Raw genomic sequence first — 20,571 nt, 5'->3', positions numbered from 1 at the left:
TGAGAAGGGCAGGGACACGATGACAGCTGTCGCTTATTTTCCATTTCAGAGCAACAACGGGTTCTCTACTCTCAGTAGTAGTAATAATATAAATTGGACTACCAAAATGTGTATGTATGTTGAACTTATTTCGCACTGTGCGTAGCCAACCATGCTAATCTCAAGATGCCGTGAATGAATGAAAGGAAAGATGTTGAAAAAAGAACTGGCAGGCAAAACAAGAACCAAAGGGAGAACAAAACGAATGAGGAAAAAAGCTAGTTTATTTTTTCGTCACAGGATTCAGACGAAATTTATCGAGGTGTCAGCGCTCTCCGAGGCTTGACCTCCATCGGTAGAGGGGAGTTCCACGACCGGGGATCCACCATAGTGAACGTTCGCTCATGCCGAGAACGCGATCGCGATCGTGATGTCCGCAGATCTTTGAGGGGCCCCGCCGAGGGCATGAGATCGAATTGGCTCGTGAATATAACAGTGGCGAGATGTTGACCACCACGCCTCCTATGCAGGAGGGTATTGGGTTAGATCCCGATAATGACGCCTGTATATTTGGAGTTTGAATGTCTCTCTCTCTCCGTGGTTGCGTGGATTTTTCTCCGGGTCCTCCGGTTTTTCCCTTCACATTTAGAAACATGCGTTTAGAATATTTGGCTACTATGAATTTCTACATGATAATCCACTTCATTGAGCTATTATTTGTGGCCAGGTCCTTTCTAAAAGAAGCGCTATATATCTCTCTGTGGGCATTACCTGGTAAAATAAAAAAAATAGTTACAGGCCTTAAAATATGAACCAACATGATCTTGAATCTCACTCAACGAGAGAAATGCTGAGCCGATGCAACGGAGCAAGAAGAGGAGAGACGTGCAAGGAAGTACTGTGGCTACCGCACTCTACAGCAGAATGTACCCCGACAGTGACCTTCTTACTACTGAGGTCCCCAATCGATGAGGAATTGCAAGAGTCAATTCGTGAAAACACACAAATGTGATGACCGGCCATCGCTCCATCGGCAGACGTAGCCGAGAAACTTATTTCAAGGTGGGAACACGAGATCTTCACGGCATTGTTTACCTCTGCCTCGAAGGAAAGAGACTAGCGGTGCAGCAAGTGTACTAATTTACAGCTGCATTCCATCCGCACGGAGACGATGTGCTTCCCTGTCCGGTTATATTTTTAAATATCAAAATTAAGAATACTCATGGCAATTATTGGTAAAGAAGTAAAAAAATACAAATATTGGTAAAAAAAAATCCCACATTAAAAACACCAGATAAAAATGTCTATCAAGAAAAGCAGTAAGTTTAACGTCAAAGGGGGGGGGGAAGTGGAGAGGTTCGATTGATCATCGGTGATGGCGTGGGCAGTTACGAGCCCCGCCGCAAGCTCCGTGAATGTTCGCCACGAGGAATCAGAAGCCAGGGAAGAGGTAGAAACGACGCCTGAGGCTATTCCTCTCATCCACAGGCATTTGCGGTGGGTCCTTCATGGAGCACTTGTCCTTTACCTGCGGGGTTGGGGAAGGGGAGGGGTCGTGATCGTGCAAGGGGTTAACTCACCACGTATTAACAGAGTGAACTCGCTCATTATCAATTACCAAATCACCCGAATGTGCTTGATCCATCTAGAGCAGTGTTTCTCAACCTTTTTTTGGCTTCTATTGTACCCCTTGTTGAATTTTGTTTCAACCGAGTACCCCCTTACCTGACCCAACATGGTTCTGAGAAATAAATGTACGAATAATGAAAATCATTATTTTGACCAATTGTCCATTTTGTGAGGTATCCTATCTAGTAACTGCAAGCGAATAAAAAAAAATGCAACAGACACTGCAGGCGTGATGTAATTTGTTTGCGCTCCCTGGTTACGCTTGGAAACCACATTGTTCATTATCAATGAGTTTAGAAATGTCTTTTATATCGTTCTTGGTTACCATATGCATTCAAATGTTATCGTAGTTATTTTATATTGGCAGATTCATACATGATTATTCAATGTCTCTCAAGCATTATATAATTTCACACATTTATAAATTACCTCACATACCCCCTGGGACATTGCTACGTACCCCCAGGGATCCGCATATACCCCGATTGAGAACCGTTGCTTGAGACCTTGAAAGCTGAGCAGATTTGAGCCTGGATAGTGCTTGAATGACCAACCACCATGCATAGAAAGCAGGTGGTGTTGTATGTGTTGTATGTACTTTGTACTTCTTTCGCACCGTAGATAGCTAACCATGCTCATCAGTCTAGATTTGAAGTTTTAGTGACTGCAAGGATCCATACTCTTTGGTTCTTTCGGTAAAGTCACGTGGGTGTAAAATAAAATCAATTAAATCACGACGTTTCAGGCGCAACACAAGCGTCCGTCATCAAGTGGGACAACCACAGCAAGAAACAATTGCTGAAGTGGGCAAAAGGGCTGCTGTAACAAGAGGTTATATAGGCAAGAGAGGGGGGGAGGAGCCTGGGAGGAGAGACAGAGAGGGGGTGTGGGGTAGGGGGAGTGGAGCGCTGCCGAGTGAAGAGCAGCTAGAAGGGATTAAAGGGCGAGCAGAGACAAAATGTCGGGGGGTGGGGAGGGGAAGAGAGCGGGGCTGAGAGTGGGGTGCTGAAGCAACAGGGGATGTGGATATGAAGGCAACACCATAAAGCATTTAAGGTTTTATCTGGTTAATAACATCCTTCCAATGATTGCTCAATTTGTATCCATCTTCTCAGTTGAAGTTACGTCTATGTTAATATATCTGGATGGCTTAATGAACAAACCTTTGATAGTAGGCCGAAAGTTTGCAGAGTACCTTGGTCTCGGAAAAAAACAATATCATGAGAGCCCACATCGTTACAGCAATGGTCAGCCACGGCGGAACTATTAGTCCTGCCGTGTTTCAGATCTGACTTGTGCTCGCGAACACGGTCCGAGACATGTCGTTTCAGTTCCCCAATGTAACAATCACCACAGGTGCAACTTAGTTTGCAGACTCCAGGATATTGCATGTCAGGAATAACATCCTTCACAGATGGGATTACATCACGGATTTTGTGTACTGTACTGAATCGGACCTGGATCTTGTGTTTGTTTAAGATTTTGGAAATATTTTTGGTAACGCCTGCTATGTATGGTAGCGTGATGGTTTTGATCGGCATCTCAGGGTGTTGTTTCTCCATGGTTGGATAAACAGCTTTGCGGATAATGCAGTTCGAATATCCATTCATCTTCAGGGCCTGGGGTACGTGTTCCAGTTCACTGGCTAGGTGGTGTTGGTCAGAAATGCAATGGGCCCTATGGTGTAGTGTTTTGATGAGGGAATTCTTCTGTGCTGGATGGTGCTGGGAATCAGGTTTCAGATAGGAATCTGTGTGGGTGGCTTTCCTCTAGATAGAGTGTCCCAGAGAGCCATCAGGTCTCTTCTCAAACAAAACATCCAGGAATGGTAGCTACCATCCTTCTCCATTTCCATGGTGAATTTGATGGATGGATGGGTGTATAGAATTAATGTGGTTGAGAAATTGGTTCAATGCTGGCAGGCCATGTGGCCAAATGAGGAAAGTGTCATCCACATATCTCTTCCACAAGGAAGGACATAGGGTGGATGTCTCGATGGCATCTGTTTAAAATTTCTCCATGAAAACGGCACAGAATAATTCCCTCATCAAAACACTACACCATAGGGCCCACTGCATTTCTGACCAACACCACCGAGCCAGAGAACTGGAACACGTACACCAAGCCCTTAAGATGAATGGATATTCGGACTGCATTATCCGCAAAGCTGTTTCTCCAACCATGGAGAAACAACCCCCTGAGACGCCGATCAAAACCATCACGTTACCATACATTGCAGGCATTACCAAAAATATTTCCAAAATCTTAAACAAACACAAGATCCAGGTCCGATTCAGTACAGTACACAAAATCCGTGATCTAATCCCATCTGTGAAGGATGTTATTCCTGACATGCAATATCTTGGAGTCTGCAAACTAAGTTGCAACTGTGGTTATTGTTACATTGGGGAAATGAAACTACATGTCTCGGACCGTGTTCGCGAGCACAAGGCAGATCTGAAACACGGCAGGACTAATACCTCTGCCATGGCTGACCATTGCTATAACGCTGTGGGCTCTGCAAACCTTCGGGCTACTATCAAAGGTTTTTTCATTAAGCCATCCAGATATATAAACATAGACGTAACTTCAACCGAGAAGATGGATACAAATTGAATAATCATTGGAAGGATGTTATTAACTGGATAAAACCTTAAATGCTTTACGGTGTTGCCTTAATATCCGCATCCCCTGTTGCTTCAGCTCCCCACTCCCAGCCCCGCTCTCTTCCCCTCCCCACCCCCCGACATTTTGTCTCTGCTCGCCCTTTAATCCCTTCTAGCTGCTCTTCACTTGGCAGCGCTCCACTCCCCCTACCCCAAAACCCCCCCTCTCTGTCTCTCCTCCCTGGCTCCTCCCCCCCTCTCTTGCCTATATAGCCTCTTGTTACAACAGCCCTTTTGCCCACTTCAGCAATTGTTTCTTGCTGTGGTTGTCCCACCTGATGACGGATGCTTGTGTTGCACCCGAAACGTCGTGATTTAATTTATTTCATTTTATACCTACGTGACTTTACCGAAAGAACCAAAGAGTATGTGCTCATCAGTGTTTGTTGGTGGTAAAAAGGAGTGCATGTAAATCGATTGTTCCGTATTTCCATAGTTGAATGCACGGTGCTAAACATATAGCAACCTTACTCTTTGGTTCTACTCAGTAAAGTCACGTATGTAAAAAATAAAACAACAAAAATCACGTGACTTTGCCGAATACAACCAAAGAGTATGGATCCTTGCAGTCACGAAAGCTTCAAATCTAGAATATAGCAACCTGTTTAGGTTTATTGGCAGCGTCTAGCATCTACTTAGGGACCACATATATCATCTGAAAATGAAACTAAGGTCAACCTTTTTAAAAAGAAAAAGTGAGCAAAATTTTAAAACAGAAAAACACATGATATAAAAAGTAAAGGTGACTTTGCAAACCCAACAATGAACAAAACATGAAAATAAAATTAAGTGTTGTGTTGACATCGCTACGACGGCGGCCATGGTGATGGTGCCGTAAGCTGCTGGAAGATCTACCGTTTTGCTAAATGGTGCCTCTATTGTGCATTTGCAGGAGGCTGAAGTGGAGTAACTCACTCTGGTGAACAGTTCCTGCACGTGCTCTGTGCAAGCATGCTCCTTCATCACCTCCACCAGATGCTGGATCAGGAAGCTGCCTTTGATTCGGCTCCGGTATGATACGTCGTCTGCAGCAAGTTGGGGAGTGGGGAACACAGGGGGAGACATGGGTTATAGACTCTGCTCAGAGAGACATGGATTTCAGACTCTGCTCAGACAGACATGGGTTTCAGACTCTGCTCAGACAGACATGGGTTTCAGACTAAGCTCAGACAGACATGGGTTTCGGACTCTGCTCAGACAGACATGGGTTTCAGACTCTGCTCAGACAGACATGAGTTTCAGACTCTGCTCAGACAGACATGGGTTTCAGACTCTGCTCAGGCAGACATGGGTTTCAGATTCTGCCCAAATGGACATGGGTGTCAGACTCTGCTCAGACAGACATGGGTTTCAGACTCTCCTCAGACAAACATGGGTTTCAGATTCTGCTCAGACAGACATGGGTTTCAGAGTCTGCTCAGATGGACATGGGTGTCAGACTCTGCTCAGACAGAGATGGCCGTCTAGAATGCTCTGCCTTCCGATATTAGAAAGTCAATGGAGTACTTTTAAATTTAGATTGAAAACTATTTTTTTAAACTGCTTTTGTGTACAGTTTTTGTCCTTCCGCCGCACCTCCAATTAGCCCGGTTGGCTACGTACGGTGCAAAACAAGGTCAACAAACATACATACCCAGTCTTAACCCGATCTCGAATGCTGTGCTTTGTGTGGGCACGGACATTTATGCACAACAAGTGATTTAGGTCCAGAGATTGCATGCTCCTTATTTGTCTACGTTTCAGTTTTATTGCCGCCGTTAATAAGCAGAGTGTAAATATCTTGACTTTTTTAACTCAAGCAAAAATTATATAACCAATACATTGTGCAAGTTTAGGTATGTTCTTTGTTGTTGTATTAAATAGCATGGGTTCAGCAATTACATCAGCCTACCTCCCGCTCTGCTAGTGGGGACCCTGCACTCTCCGCCGAGTTCTGTCGTTGGGAGGTTTTGCTGTACAGGCTGTGATTGAACACTAGGCTGGTGGATCCATCTCTTTGAGTAAGCTCAAGTGTCCCGTCAATCACGTGACTTCTGTGTGGCCACGCCCACTTTTAATGTTCCCCTCTCCCCGCCGCCCCCTGTGAAAAAAGACACTCGCCTATACAGAGAGGGAAAAAAGTATTTGATCCCCTGCTGATTTTGTACGTTTGCCCACTGACGAAGAAATGATCAGTCTATCATTTTAATGGTAGGTTTATTTGAACAGTGAGAGACAGAATAACAACAATAAAATCCAGAAAAACGCATGTCAAAAATGTTATAAATTGATTTGCATTTTAATGAGGGAAATAAGTATTTGACTCCTATGCAAAACATGACTTAGTACTTGGTGGCAAAACCCTTGTTGGCAATCACAGAGGTCAGACGTTTCTTGTAGTTGGCCACCAGGTTTGCACACATCTCAGGAGGGATTTTGTCCCACTCCTCTTTGCAGATCTTCTCCAAAACATTAAGGTTTCGAGGCTGGCATTTGGCAACTCGAACCTTCAGCTCCCTCCACAGATTTTCTATGGGATTAAGGTCTGGACACTGGCTAGGCCACTCCAGGACCTTAATGTGCTTCTTCTTGAGCCACTCCTTTGTTGCCTTGGCCATGTGTTTTGGGTCATTGTCATGCTGGAATACCCATCCACGACCCATTTTCAATGCCCTTGCTGAGGGAAGGAGGTTCTCACCCAAGATTTGACGGTACATTGCCCCGTCCATCGTCCCTTTGATGCGGTGAAGTTGTCCTGTCCCCTTAGCAGAAAAACACCCCCAAAGCATAATGTTTCCACCTCCATGTTTGACGGTGGGGATGGTGCTCTTGGGGTCATAGGCAGCATTCCTCCTCCTCCTCCAAACACGGCGAGTTGAGTTGATGCCAAAGAGCTGCATTTTGGTTTCATCTGACCACAACACTTTCACCCAGTTGTCCTCTGAATCATTCAGATGTTCATTGGCAAACTTCAGACGGGCATGTATATGTGCTTTCTTGAGCAGGGGGCCTTGCGGGCGCTGCAGGGTTTCAGTCCTTCACGGCGTAGTGTGTTACCAATTGTTTTCTTGGTGAATATGGTCCCAGTTGCCTTGAGATCATTGACAAGATCCTCCCGTGTAGTTCTCATTATCATTGCAGCTCCACGAGGTGAGATCTTGCATGGAGCTTCAGGCCGAGGGAGATTAACAGTTCTTTTGTGTTTCTTCCATTTGCGAATAATTGCACCAACTGTTGTCACCTTTTCGATTTAAAGCTTTCGTGACTGCAATGATTCATCTTCTTTGGTTCTTTCGGTAAAGTCACGTAGAATGAGAATAAAATAATAAATTGATAAAATAAAATAACACAATAATATTCTCACGACGTTTCGGCCACAACACAAGCGGCCTTCATCAGGTGAAGGGAGCGAGACTGTCTGGTAGGACAGCGCTGGAGTGAGAGAGCCACGTTCAGATCACGGCTTTTAAGCTGTGTGAGAGGAACAAAGAGCCTTGACGAAGGAATTAGCATAAAATTTAGCATTGAAAAGGCTGAATGATTAGCTTGTGACTGGTCACAGAAATAGCTATGTTAAAAGTTAAAGCATGCACATCCGCAGAGGCACCCATTGTTAAAAGGAATTAGCATAGAATTTAGCATTGAAATAGCTAAATTAAGGCATTCGCTTGTAACTGCTACAGAAATAGTTACGTTGAAGTCAGAGCATACACATTCACCGAGGCACTTAGTACAAATCAAAACAGGAGAATTTAGCATTGAAATAACTAGGCGAATTTAGCATTGAAATAACTGGGTGATTTGCTGGTGACTGGTCACAGAAATGACTAACCCATCTGAGCTATTCACAGTACTATATAGTGAACCAATAAAAACTAAAATATAAATTACCTTCATGTTATCAATAAACTCTATATTCTCCAATCAGCTAAGCTACCAACCATAAGTCGTTATATATCACAATGCTATATGGCGAAAAAATGGGTGGATTCTTACCCTCAAATTTCCGTACCACGGATAGCTACGGGCCCCGTTCAGACGGACGAGTTCGTCCATGGTCGGAACAGAGGAGGGGGAGAGAGACAGCTGCGAAGCCCTAGTATACTCCATGTTGTAAACCATACCATTAACCGTGGTGTGAGAGGTATTAAGAGGCAATGCTGGCGAAAGAGCTGCGGTCTGAAGGTCATCGTAAAATTACAATTAATTAAGAACAGAAATGATTTAACACATCTTTCCAGTGGTTACTAAGCCTGAATCCATCTTCTCGGTTGAAATTGTCTCTGTGCTTGTATATGTGAATGGCCTCATGAACGAATCTCTCATGGTAGCCAGTTGGTTTGCAAAGAACCTCCGTCTTGGAGAAGTCAATGTCATGTGAGCCCACTGAATTGTAACAGTGATCTGCCACGGCAGAGGAGTTCGTCTTACCGTGTTTCAAGTCTGCTTTATGTTCGCGGATGCGGTCCGAGATATGTCTTTTGGTTTCTCCAATGTAGCTACTACCACAAAGGCACTTTAGTTTGTAAACGCCCGGGTACTGTATGTCTGGAAGAGCATCTTTTACAGATGGAACTAAATCACGGATTTTGTGTACTGTGTTGAATCGGACCTGGATCTTGTGTTTATTCAGGATTTTGGAGATCTTTTTAGTGACCCCTGCAATGTAGGGTAAGGTGATGGTTTTGAGTGGCTCCACAAGAGGATCCTTCTTCATGACTGGAGTGATGGCTTTGCGGATTGTGTAGTCGGAGTAGCCATTAGCCCTGAGAGCCTGGTGTACGTGCTTGAGTTCACTGGTAATGTGTTCCTGGTCGGAAATGCATTGGGCTCTATGGTATAGAGTCTTGATGAGGCAGTTCTTCTGGGATGGATGGTGGTGGGAATCCGGTTTCAAGTAAGCATCTGTATGGGTAGCTTTCCTGTAGACAGAGTGGCTCATTGAACCATCATGTCTCCTTTTAATTAAGACATCCAGAAAGGGTAGTTTGCCATCTTTTTCGACCTCCATGGTAAATCTGATGGCTGGGTGTATGGAATTGATGTGGTCGCGGAATTGGTCTAGAGCAGGCTGGCCATGTGGCCAAATGACAAAGGTGTCATCAACGTACCTCTTCCATAAGGTCGGGCGTAGAGTGGCAGTCTGGATGGCGTCAGTTTCAAATTTTTCCATGAATACGTTGGCTACAACCGGAGAAAGGGGGGAGCCCATTGGGGTGCCCTCAGTTTGTTTGTAGAAAGTTCCATTCCAGGTGAAGTATGTGTTGGTTAAGCAATGTCTCACCAGGGGGGGTACATCAGTATGCAGTCCTTGATGAACCAATGGGCTCCCCCCTTTCTCCGGTTGTAGCCAACGTATTCATGGAAAAATTTGAAACTGACGCCATCCAGACTGCCACTCCAGACATACAGTACCCGGGCGTTTACAAACTAAAGTGCCTTTGTGGTAGTAGCTACATTGGAGAAACCAAAAGACATATCTCGGACCGCATCCGCGAACATAAAGCAGACTTGAAACACGGTAAGACGAACTCCTCTGCCGTGGCAGATCACTGTTACAATTCAGTGGGCTCACATGACATTGACTTCTCCAAGACGGAGGTTCTTTGCAAACCAACTGGCTACCATGAGAGATTCGTTCATGAGGCCATTCACATATACAAGCACAGAGACAATTTCAACCGAGAAGATGGATTCAGGCTTAGTAACCACTGGAAAGATGTGTTAAATCATTTCTGTTCTTAATTCATTGTAATTTTACGATGACCTTCAGACCGCAGCTCTTTCGCCAGCATTGCCTCTTAATACCTCTCACACCACGGTTAATGGTATGGTTTACAACATGGAGTATACTAGGGCTTCGCAGCTGTCTCTCTCCCCCTCCTCTGTTCCGACCATGGACGAACTCGTCCGTCTGAACGGGGCCCGTAGCTATCCGTGGTACGGAAATTTGAGGGTAAGAATCCACCCATTTTTTCGCCATATAGCATTGTGATATATAACGACTTATGGTTGGTAGCTTAGCTGATTGGAGAATATAGAGTTTATTGATAACATGAAGGTAATTTATATTTTAGTTTTTATTGGTTCACTATATAGTACTGTGAATAGCTCAGATGGGTTAGTCATTTCTGTGACCAGTCACCAGCAAATCACCCAGTTATTTCAATGCTAAATTCGCCTAGTTATTTCAATGCTAAATTCTCCTGTTTTGATTTGTACTAAGTGCCTCGGTGAATGTGTATGCTCTGACTTCAACGTAACTATTTCTGTAGCAGTTACAAGCGAATGCCTTAATTTAGCTATTTCAATGCTAAATTCTATGCTAATTCCTTTTAACAATGGGTGCCTCTGCGGATGTGCATGCTTTAACTTTTAACATAGCTATTTCTGTGACCAGTCACAAGCTAATCATTCAGCCTTTTCAATGCTAAATTTTATGCTAATTCCTTCGTCAAGGCTCTTTGTTCCTCTCACACAGCTTAAAAGCCGTGATCTGAACGTGGCTCTCTCACTCCAGCGCTGTCCTACCAGACAGTCTCGCTCCCTTCACCTGATGAAGGCCGCTTGTGTTGTGGCCGAAACGTCGTGAGAATATTATTGTGTTATTTTATTTTATCAATTTATTATTTTATTCTCATTCTACGTGACTTTACCGAAAGAACCAAAGAAGATGTTGTCACCTTCTCACCAATTTATAAAAAAATTACATGCGTTTTTCTGGATTTTGTTGTTGTTATTCTGTCTCTCACTGTTCAAATAAACCTACCATTAAAATTATAGACTGATCATTTCTTTGTCAGTGGGCAAACGTACAAAATTTAGCAGGGGATCAAATACTTTTTTCCCTAACTGTAACTGATCGAAGCTAATAGAATAAACTCAACTATAAACTTTTTTTTTTATTTTACGAGGTAAGACCAACTGAGCTATATAGCTGTTTCTCAGAAGCAACCTGACCACAAATGACAGCTCAACAAAGTGAATCTAAATGTGGATGGAATAACCGGACGACCCAGAGGAGATTGCACGCTACCATGGGGAGAGAGAGGGACATGCAAACTCCAAATATACAGCAGGCGACAGGGTCGAGGATCGAACCCACGACCTCCTGTACACCAGGCGAGGTAGTCGACATCTCGCCACCGTGACGCCACACCGCCCTCTCATCCCCGACATCTTGACCTGGCCATTCCTATTCTCCTCTTCTCCTTCCTGCCCGGAGTTCCTTACCGTGGTTTGAGCTGAAAAAAACTTTTCTAGGCGTGAAGGGGCGCAGCCCTCTAAGCCTGTGCCGTGACGATGCCCGGGGGCGGGTGAAGGGACAGGGGCTATGTGACCTCACCAGGCAGCGTGGAGTAGAGGCAGGTCATGTCGCTCTCCCGGGGCACCCTACAGCCACCCGTCTCCCAGTTCGCGTCCACCACCTCTTTCGGTGCCGCTGAGTCCGTGGCAATGTCAACTACCGACAATGCAAGGCGGTCCGATATTAGAATTCCATTCCAGTCATGCAGTATGAACACGTTATGCTCGTACGTTACAGTGAGCTTTACCTACGATGCTGCACAAATTTGCTTATAATAATCGTTCATTACTTCTCTATGCTGTATGCCATTGGCACATAGCAATCCTGCATCCACTATACAATTTACATGTACTGCAATGACAAAATATTATCATTATTAATAATCATATTCTGTAAATGTATTCAAATCATGCGCGAACGGTGGACGAGATAAATCGTCACGATACAATCAATCATGACACGAGCGCCAGGACTGCTGGCTTCACAGCGAGCTCACCCCTGCATGCCTGCACGATGATAATTTTGGGCTTGTCCTTCAGGCCCGGGCAGTTATTGTTGTTAAGCGCTGTGTAGATCGTCTCGATGCTCAGCAGGTCATTTTTGCCCTTTCCGAAGACCCCTCTGTTGCAGCCGTGGGACATGACAACTACAAAGGTGCTGTCCGAATGCATATGCTCGTCCATCTTCGCAAACTTCTTCACGAGGTTTTCAATTTCCTAAAGATGAAGAAAAAAGCGTGGACGGATGATTTAATCCGGCCCTTTATTGCTCAATTTTAGACGACCCTTTATTTCTGTGCTTTTTATCGGGTAGGTATTTTTACTTTGTATGTTATTTAAATAAGAGACGCAAAGATCCGGGGTGCTCGGCTTCTGAGTGACCGACGTGTCCGGGCATCATTGTGGTGATCCCCAGCAGTGATCTAGGGAGCGAGAGACAAAAGGGGGAGAGAAAAAGGCACACAAATAGGAAAGGGAAACGGAAGGGGACAGAACAAAGAGAGGAGCCAAATGAGGAGTGAAGCAATGAAAGGAGACCGCTCTCTTCCTATGAGTGAGAGATCCGTGCAATGTTGTCCCCTGAGTGTCCAAGGGTGGATATCAAATTGCACGAGGTTTTAGAAAATGTGTTCCAACGTGGGTGATTCAAAAGATCTCGTATTGCCGAGGCTGAATGTGGGGCTGAGGAACCCTTCATGGTGGCCTGGTCTAGGTCTATCAAGTGGCAGCGGGTGTTAAACGCAATTGGACAGAGGCGCCGGTTTGGATTCAAATGCACCTCCCGTGGGCTACACTGTGGAGCACTATGAAAATTAAAAGCATAGTAATCCGGTATTAATTTACCGATTAAAAATCCGAAAGCGTGGGGGGAAAAAAAAGTATTTTTATTTTTGCTTTGCGGCAGGGCGTGCCAAATCCCACGTGTTTCATTATCTGGTTTAACTTCAGGTTGACTTTAGGGAGAAGTAAAGATATATATAAGTTGTAAAAATTAAAATTGGCCAGAGGAAGGTGCTTGTGGGGGCCAGAGCGGGTCGATGGGCCGTATGTTTGACACCCCTGGTCTAGGATGATACGCAGGGTCACCATTAGTACAGAAGCACGATTTCAAGCTTGCGGCCCACCGAGGTGGAGGAGGGCCGCTCGCGTGGCCCCCACCGGCTCGCGCGGCCCCCACCGGCTCGTCTGGGTTCCCCATCATTGCTTTAGAGCAGCTCTCTTTCTGGGCCATCGAGAGGAGGCCCCTTCTGCCAACAGCGGCTTGAGCAAGCAATCGCAGAGCTAAATTTTCACCACCTGTTGCATAGAAACACAAACCTACCTCTGCGCTTTGGTCTTTGTGTACAATCGGAGTGTAATCCAGCTCCTTGAAAAGCCACACCAAGTACTTAACATCCTCCTCAGAGCCATTACGCTTCAATAACCCTTCACCAGTAAAGTTCATATTGTTGATGATGAGGGCCTGCCTCTGTCTTGCTGGTCCACGTGGCCTCACCCGGTAAACCTGAAAAATGTGCAATTGTTCATTCAAATAAGACACAAGAACAACAACTTGGGTGCCATTTTCAATACCTTGCTGATCTTGTCAAGGAGCATAAACGGTTATCCTCGCAGCAGCAGTGGCTTTTGGATAACCATCGAACAAAGACGGTCACCAAATCGCGTGCTTTCAAATTCGCTTCTGCGGCCGTCTGGGTTGCTCTTCCTTCCAATATTAGGAAGCAACTGGAGCTATGCACTTTTAAATTGGCATGGTTGGCTATGGATGGTGGGAAAAAAATTAAACATACATGCATAAATTTTTTATTCCAATCTCAGAACATGGATCCACGACCATGCTATGCTTGGAATCTGCTTCTTTAAATGAATCACTGCCAATTCACCTCTCACTTCTGGACTGATAACACGCTCCTCAAAGTTCCTTTCTCGTGTGTCCTTACATTTCCACCCATCCCATTCCTCCTCTGAAAATAAGTGCAACCTTCCATGTCAGAGAACGGCCTACACAATGAGGTTTTATATAACTACTTCCGCAACATTTTCAAGGAACCCCTTATCCACACTCATAGCATTTCCACCACCATCCCACCACCCTCCAACTAAATGTTTTAAATTCTCAAGAGCTGGAATTTATCCAAATTAAATTAGACGTTTTCGTAGTCACTGGTGACTGAGTTGAGACCATCAACACCATCTGGGAATAAAGAGTATTTGGTTGCCGTTATACATTTCCACGCGAGATGCCACTTCGTTGAGCTATGATTTGTGGCCAGGTCCCTTCTAAAAAATAACTCTATAGCTCAGTGGGCCTTACCTGGTAAAGTTTGTTTTTTATAGTTTATAAAGTGAACGGGAATTATTCAAACTCCGTGTCGTTGAATGGATCTGCGAGCTGGCGACCCTCTGGCATCTCCAAGTACATATGTATGGAATTCTTTCGCACCGTACATAGCCAACCGTGGTCGCAAAGGAATCTGCCCCTCATCCGCATGCTTAAAGTTTAGTTTTAACTCTCTCCGCTTGAGAGCCTGGTTTACTTACGGGCGCATGACACTCCAATTCAAACCCATGATCTCAGAGGCTGCAGCCCATCGCCATACCTTCTGAATCAGCTGACCACCTCTCCAAGTGCCATTGTAATGACTGAGGATGGATAACGAGCTGAACTGTCATAGTTTGTATTTAAACACATTTGCTTTAATTAGTTTTAAATGTCATCCTGATTTCATAGGGACTTACATATTCTTCTCCCTTTGTTGAATTGTAAAAGTCTTCTCTTGATGCCTTCACTCTCTCTGTGCCTGAGGTCACACTATCCGTGACATCTTCTGAAAATGAAAAAAATCAGGCAGCCAATCCAATAATCGCAGTGGCAGATGCTTGGTCTTCAGACATGAGAGTTTCAGAAGAGATAACTTTTTTTGAGCACATAGCTCAAAATAATGAGCTACATTGTCGAAAATACATATTTAAAAAGCAATGACTCCCTTCAATATCCATTTTCTTTAGGAGCACAGATCCTATGCGGAGTGAATGCTCTACCACGTTTCATGGCAAGCAGTTGGGTTGCATAAAAAGATTGAGCAATATCAAACTTCTTGGTTCATTCGGTAAAGTCACGTAGAAGGGAAATAATAAAATAATACAAATAAAACATAATAAAATAAAATTCTCACGACGTTTTGGCCACAACGCAAGCAGCCGTCCTCAGGTGAAGAAACAGCGCTGTCGGAAAGACAGCATCCTAATGAACACTGCTAAGCTTGGCAGCGTATTTTTAAGCTGGGTGGGAGGAGGAGAGAGCCTTGACAAAGGAGTTTACATATCAACAGAGGAATTTAGCATATTGATGACAAATGCAGATATGGGGTTAGTCACTCCTTGCGGAATGTGTAGGCGGTGGGGGGGTCTCAAAGTCATATTATGCTAGTGTATTATGTAGGATTAGCAGTAAAGGGAGGGACATTTTAATAATAAAGAACTGTAGCAGCCAAACCACCGAGTATCAAGCTAGTGTATTATGTGGAAAACAAAAAAGGAGTTTCTAACGAACTACAAATATCATACTACCATACAATAAACCAATGGAAAAAACTAAAAACTAAATATAAACTACACCAATATAATCAATGTACTATATACTCTCCAATAAGCTGAGCTATTAACATAAAGTAACTAAGAATACACTACACTATATAATGAATACCATATAGTAAACTGATAAAAAACTAAAATATAAACTACATCAATATTATCAATAAACTCAATATACTCTCCAATCAGCTAAGCTACTAACAATAAGTCATTATACATTACAATTCTATGTCGAAAAAAGTGGCGGTTTCTTTTTCCTCAACGTTAGCACCACGGAAAGCGGCGAGCGTTGTTCAGACAGACGAGTCCATCTATGCTCGGAACGGAGGAGGGGGGAGAGAGAGAAACAGCCACGATGCGCTGCTCTGTCCTGTGTTGCGTTACAACTGTGCTATAAACTCGACTACTATACATTACAGTATTATACCTTCCAATCTAAACTACACTGTATAATATCTTATACACAGCCCAATATAAGCTCTAACATTATGCATTATATTGATATGCCTCCAACTAAACTTTTTTCTACATTACACGACTATACACCGTACTATACACTGCCATAGACAGACCCTAACATTGAATTATACACTGCGTTACTATACACTACCCTATACTTTAGACTATAACAATATTAGACTTGTAATATTACACTATGTGTTATTCTACCAACCCTAATGTATACCGAAAGAACCAAGAAGATGAATCCCTGCAGTCACGAAAGCTTTAAATCGAAATATCAAACTTAACCACAAACAGCAGTAATCGGGTAGTGAGAATCAGTGTAGCGGTATGGATGTGCAATCTTGCTTGAGTGCGGAAACATTTTAAAGGGGGTCTACATGGGTCACCCATTATCAGAAGAATCAGAATATTTATTTATACTGGATGAATCAGATGAGCTATAAAGCCCTTTTCCACAAATTTCCAGAAGGGACATTACGGCATGGCACCAACCACCAACATTCGCAGTTGACTGCCAGCTTTTCTCCCCCAAGACCCCGAGGCCTCGCCCCACCCTGCTTTATATCCCCTCGCTCCTCTTTCCTTCTTTCCCGCCAAACAAAATACATGAAAGTTGTCATTATTTCCAGATCAACCGGCATTTACATCACAGTCCCTACGGACTACCTGAAGGACCGTCGCGGACAACCGGTGGTCTGGGGAACCACACTCTGAGAACCACTGCTGGAGATGCGTGAAGTGAAGAAATGAGGGATCACAAGTCAGGCACATGGAGGTGGGCACTGTCGCGTGGCCTGTTGACAAGGATGAGACCGACTAGGTTCAGGAGCACGGTGGGATGCAGGCCGCTGAGACAGGGTGTAAGGTTGCCGGACGACCACTTGTGGGGGACGATATGTCGGTGGCACCTGCAGCAGTTTGGTAGGACACTGGGACTCGTAGCTGGGGCCTACCTGTTTTCAGAGTCATCAATACTTCGTACACGGGTTTTGTTTCACTCATCAAACGATCTCTCAGTGGAGTATTTTCTCTGCAGTATGGTAACAGCGTCTCCTTGAGAAATCTGGTGCAGACTCCTTCACCCATATCGATCAGATGGTCGAGCAAAAACCTTGGCAGCTCCGCACGTGGTTTTTCATCTAACATAATATATTCTGAATGATTGATAATATCTTCTGCATCAAGCCTGTCAAGGATTTCCTTTATGGAGGGATAAAGGATTGTCCGCAGATGAACTTTATATTTTTTTATCAATCGCAGGTTAGGATCACCAGACATCTTGAACAATTTTCTTTATCTGAAATGGAAAAATACATTATAATTATTGATATTACAAGATGTTCAAATATGCGTGTCCTAGTTACATGGCCGAATGGTCGTGCGTTCACCACTCATGGCATTTGTGGACAGTTAAAAGCCAGAGGGCGCCCTGATCATGACTGCATGTGTAATAACCTGAAAAGTAAGCAACAACCATTTTTCAGTGGATTTTAATGATCCCCTGACTTCAGTTACAAGAGTAGGCCATTGTGTGCTAGCATCAGGGTCCAAATTCGAAAATTACCTGCAAATGACTCAATTGGGTGTCTACACACAGGAGCAATCATCTCTTGCAAATGAGGGTCATCCTGAACTCCTGAGTTCTCACCTGGTTAAACAGAAAAATAGTCTTATGCTCTTATTGATGAAATGGCGGAAATACGGCGATTTAAATACTGGCCTGACCTTGCCCAAGTACAGTATATGCACAGCCCCTTTGTCAATCGACTGCCCAGTGAGGGCCTCCCCATGCCATAACATTCGTTTGGGATATTTGTCCATACTTCACCGGGCTGGTCGGTGAGAGTTGGGTGAACATAAAGAGCAGAGACTTGGGAGCGTTGGCGTAGAGTGCAGCAGTCACTCTGCCGACACACGTTTCCCGACAGCAACAATGCATGACAATTAGCCAGGCTCCAACCTGCTTGGCAATCGAGATCTCATGAGGGCGGGCGTAAGTCCGAGTGCCTTGGTTGATGGGCATGGGGCTGTGCTCGTGAATGTTAGGGGCCTGGAGTCAATCGTGGAAATTCAAAAGATTCCCATGGCAACGGACAATTTTTCCAAAGAATCATCTCAAATTAGTGCATTGGGTACTGGAAATTGTACTTCTAGCACAAGGCTATCACGAAGGAAAGTAGGTGCAATTTATGTTTCACAGACGACTATAAAGTGTGCAGTCGCTTCCACCATATAAATGTGAAATTCCAATGAATGAATGTTTTCCTTTAACCAGCAGGTGAATTAAACCCAGCAATTCCTCTTTTTCAGGGGCTATACGTGGGAGATGTATATACGTAGAGTATGTCGAACTTCTTTGCACCGTACGTAGCCAACCGTGCTAATCGCCGAATTTGAGCTGGGTTTTTCTCTTGACTTGTGAGAGTTGTGTGCTTGACATTACTGTTACTGTACCTTTCCGAGCCAAAACTACCTTGAACGAGAAATGATGAATCACGTTACGTGCAAGACGATTCGTTCTAGCTTAATCGAACATGATAGACAACACGTATCTCGCTTCATCGTTCCGTCTCTGTTCGGTGTCACACATCATATCTGTTCTCGACCCCATTTCTCTTTTCATCGCGTGAAGTGTGGATGGCTTCGCTGGCAGGTTGTCACGGAACAGACGTATGTGCCATGAGTGGACTAAGATGACTGGCATATGCACCGCATTTTAACCGACCGGAGCTCCGCTCGCTGGTGTGAGCGTCACTTCACCGTTGTTGCTGGAGAGTGACTGCCCTCAAGTACCCGGTAAACTCAAAAGTGCATCTAGCCTGGCACTTGCCAGTAGCGTCCCTTCAAGAGCCTCCACCGGAGATGCCGATCTCGACAAACCGCTGCTACCACAGTCATGGGCAAGTCCAATCAGCTGCACATGCCCTCCCGTACCGTGCCCGTATGAACCCCTCTCTATCAGGCCAAACATAAGCTGCTTGACCAGGCGGTGGCTGGGCATGTCGGCTAACATGCGCCAACACCGAGAGTTGGTACATCCATAAAGACAAAGATCCCCCGGCCCCTCTATAGCCTGGACAGACTGTTGGGGCAAGTGCTTGTTAGCGGGCAGCACCTTTTGAAGGAGGGCAAGAGCAACAGGAGGGGGTGGGTGTCCAGCACCACGCCGCGTTTGAGTTCACTCACCTTGCGTGCCTGGGCCAAGCACGAGTGATAAGGGAGGGGGTATGCGTGGCGCTCGACGCGGTGAACCGAAACCCAAAAGGAGGAAGCAAAACAAAAACTTCGATTTACGGGAAACGCGGTAACGTCACGTAACATTGTCCGCTTTTCCCGCATGCCTCGACCACAGGGTGGCGCTGTGTTAATGAATATTGTATCGGGACACCGTTGCTTTCATGATTAACAACTGAATGCCCGTGGTTCGCGGTGCGCGTGCAGTAAACGTGGCTGAATCAGAATACGCTGGAGGAATCCGATGAGCTATAAAGCTGTTTTTCTCCAGGGTTAATCGCTGCGTCGACTCATCGGTAAGCGATCCATCGAGTTTGCCCCCCTCCAACCCATTGATTATTGCGACACGTCAACCGCCTCCTCTTTTTGTTAATTGTCAGCCCGTTGTTTTATTATATCGCATTACACCGCACGTGCAGCCTCACAGCTGAGTGTGGGGCCGTCCATAAATGACGTCACGCGATTTTGGACGATTTTTGACCCCCCCCCCTAGTCACACGAAGTCACTAAAAGTCAGACCCCCCTCAAATATGACGTCACAAAGCTCTGCCCCCCCCCTCCCCCAATAAATAAAACATGCTTCAAAACTCTCTAAACTATTGTCATTGTAGTGCGTATTTAATGTGGTGCTACACTCTGATGTAGGAGAAAACATTTATTAAAAAGTTTATTTAATTAAGTAGAACGTGTTGTCTATATTTATTTAAAGTTGCGCATTTTGATGTGACGTCACATTTCTCAACCCCCCCCCCCCCATCGTCACACATCGTCACAAATGTCTGCCCTCCCCCCAGGTGCGTGACGTCATTTATGGACGGCCCCTGTCCCCTGTGTTCGATTCCTGACTTGGGCGCCTTCTCTTCCTAGAATTGGTCTATTCTCCCCCCTGCTCTGTGAGAGTGGTGCGCGCGCGTGCGTGGAGGAGGAGGCTCGTGAAGGACCCCCACTGGGCAGGTTGGGAGGCAGTCGCCCTCCAACAACAAGAACAAAAGGGCAGAGGAGCGACGCTCACAACAACGAGCGGAGCGCCGGGCCGATAAATACGGCAAAGTTAGCACAGCAGGGGGCACAGCTGGGTGCATCTACCGGTCATCTCAATCAGCCAACCCATGGCACCTGCTGGGTCTGTCCCGTGACCTCCTCTCAGCGTGTATTCGACACTTCAGGTGGCCTCAAAGTGCACCTAGCCTGGCACAAGCGCCGTGGTGACATCACTGCC

At 45.1% G+C, this 20,571-nt stretch overlaps 1 protein-coding gene across 2 annotated transcripts; it reads right to left on the bottom strand.

The window, feature by feature from the left end:
• Window positions 1–245: 245 nt before the first annotated feature.
• CASP5 (caspase 5) lies at window positions 246–19,407 on the bottom strand. Of its 2 annotated transcripts, none has more exons than XM_032958516.2 (8): window positions 19,305–19,407; window positions 17,072–17,415; window positions 14,799–14,887; window positions 13,381–13,563; window positions 12,056–12,275; window positions 11,599–11,715; window positions 5,190–5,299; window positions 246–1,507 (listed from the first exon to the last, which is right to left on the bottom strand). In XM_032958516.2, exons 2-8 carry the CDS (start codon window positions 17,394–17,396, stop codon window positions 1,412–1,414), a joined length of 1,140 nt encoding a protein of 379 aa, XP_032814407.1. In that variant the 5' UTR covers window positions 17,397–17,415; window positions 19,305–19,407; the 3' UTR covers window positions 246–1,411. The 2 variants fall into 2 exon arrangements, with proteins under 2 accessions (XP_032814407.1, XP_032814408.1); XM_032958517.2 differs by having other exon boundaries at window positions 14,799–14,884.
• Window positions 19,408–20,571: the final 1,164 nt, after the last annotated feature.

The sequence above is a fragment of the Petromyzon marinus genome, chromosome 2, assembly GCF_048934315.1.
Source record: "Petromyzon marinus isolate PM22_M1 ecotype Great Lakes invasive population chromosome 2, UKy_Petmar_22M1.pri1.0, whole genome shotgun sequence".
Taxonomy (NCBI): Eukaryota; Metazoa; Chordata; class Hyperoartia; order Petromyzontiformes; family Petromyzontidae; genus Petromyzon; species Petromyzon marinus.
This window is presented reverse-complemented; position numbering and strand designations above follow the sequence as displayed.